The sequence below is a fragment of the Ailuropoda melanoleuca genome, unplaced genomic scaffold (assembly GCF_002007445.2).
Source record: "Ailuropoda melanoleuca isolate Jingjing unplaced genomic scaffold, ASM200744v2 unplaced-scaffold13824, whole genome shotgun sequence".
NCBI lineage: Eukaryota > Metazoa > Chordata > Mammalia > Carnivora > Ursidae > Ailuropoda > Ailuropoda melanoleuca.
Genome location: NW_023182531.1, coordinates 1 through 1,961, shown reverse-complemented (window position 1 = coordinate 1,961; position 1,961 = coordinate 1). Strand labels below are relative to the sequence as shown.

Here is a 1,961-nt window from a genome sequence, read left to right as displayed (position 1 = left end):
CTGTGCCACCCAGGCGCCCCTGGATTGTATGTTTATCATTGATTCATAGAACATTATCATAGATCCAAAGAACTCCATGTTTGGTCCAAATGCAGAGTGTTGTGTAGATACTTATAGCATAGACAAAAACTTTTCAGAGGAAACTGAAATGATCTTAACTGATCATAGAAAGACTATTAAGTGAAAGATTTGAAATTCAAGCTCCTATGATGTATAATTCATTGTAAAACGTTAGNTTGTAAAACATCATTAGTTATTGGAAAACAACATAGGATAGGCATAATTGATGTTAGGGAAGGGATTTCATAATTTAAGAATCTCCACTTAAGTCTACACACTTAAATCGGTGGAATGGCTATCTTCTGGTTGGGAAAATTCAGTTTCACATTCTTAAATATTATTCATCTATATAGCTTTTTTTGTAATATAGATTAGGAAATTCCCAAGATCAGGAAAAATGTCTAAATGTATGCTCACCAAAGAACCAGGTGCTCCTTTTTTTTTCCCTATCATTTTCATATTTACCTGCAACTAAAGCAGTGAAAGTATTGATACTGTCCACATAATCATTCTGTTATTTTATTTCCAGAACCAGTAATCATATATTTTTCCATATTTTTGATATTTAGCTTTTGCTTAGGTGACACCTGGGAAGGGACTAGTTAATATCCCTTAGATATTCTCTATATCGTCATCTTCATCACTTCCACCATAGTTGAGATATGCCACAAGAACACATTGTAATATTTATAGACAGAGCATCAATTTGAGGAATTTGAAGGAATTGTGTTTTAATAAAGGGAATTCCTCACCACTAGTGGAATTTCAGAAATTTTTTTGGGCCTCAGATAATAGGTCATAATCTTCCTCAGGGCAGCCTTCATATCCCTGTTCCTTAGTGTGTAAATAATGGGGTTTAGAATGGGGGTGAAAACAGTGTAAAATATGGCAAGAAGTTTATCCACAGGGTAAGTGGTAAAGGGCCATACATAGATAAAGGTGCAAGGTCCAAAGAACAATATTACTACAGTGATATGGGCAGCCAGAGTAGAAAATGCCTTGGCCATTGCAGCAGAAGACTTAAACCAGACAGTGACAAGAATAATGATGTAAGAGCCAACCAAGAGAGAGAACGTACTTAGGGAAAGGATTCCACTGTTGACTACAATTAGTATTTCAGTGATGTTAAGAGTCCAGGCAGGCAAGTTTGGTCACTCGAGGAAGGTCACAAAAAAAGCTGCCTACTACATTGGGTCCACAAAAAGGCAGGTTCACGGTAAATGATAACTGGCTTAATGTGTGCACCAAGCCCACAGTCCAAGAGACCATTACGAGGACAGTGCACGTCCTTTGACTCATGATGACTACATAGTGTAGGGGTTTACATGTGGCTACGTATCTGTCATAGGCCATGGAGATGAGTAGTACCATCTGTCCTCCAGTAAAAAGGGGAATGAAAAATATCTGGGCAATGCAGCCACTGAAGGAGATGGTCTTAATGTTCACTCAGAAAATCTGCAATCATCTTAGGGGTAGCAAAAGAAGCCTGACAGATGTCCACAAAGGAGCGATTTCCTAGGAGGAAGTACATGGGGGAGTGTAGGCTGTTGTCAGAAGTTGCCATGACAATAATGAGAAGGTTTCCCAGCACAATTACCACATATAACACAGAGAAGAAAACAAAAAAGAAAAGCTGGAGCTCCTGAGAACTAGAGAGTCCCAGCAATACAAATTCAGACACCACTGAAGAATTGACCTTATCCATGGATCCAGGTTGCAGTCCGGTCTCTGTAACAATCCTAAGGGAGGGGACATAGGAAGGGAGCAGAATTCTGAACCACAGACTTTTAATGCAAAGGGTTCTGAGATCCCAGATATAATGTGTATTCACTGAATAAGAAATGTTGAAGAGATCATGATAATATATCTGGAGAGTAGGAAGGAGCTTAGGACAATGTCTA

General features: G+C 38.7%; 1 protein-coding gene across 1 annotated transcript; it reads right to left on the bottom strand.

Moving 5' to 3' along the window:
- Window positions 1–724: 724 nt before the first annotated feature.
- On the bottom strand, window positions 725–1,765 carry LOC117797780 (olfactory receptor 4K5-like). The gene is given in 3 exon segments (XM_034650240.1): window positions 725–1,187; window positions 1,189–1,497; window positions 1,499–1,765. Coding segments are annotated over 3 exon segments (972 nt in total). The 3' UTR covers window positions 725–791.
- Between the last annotated feature and the right edge of the window lie 196 nt (window positions 1,766–1,961).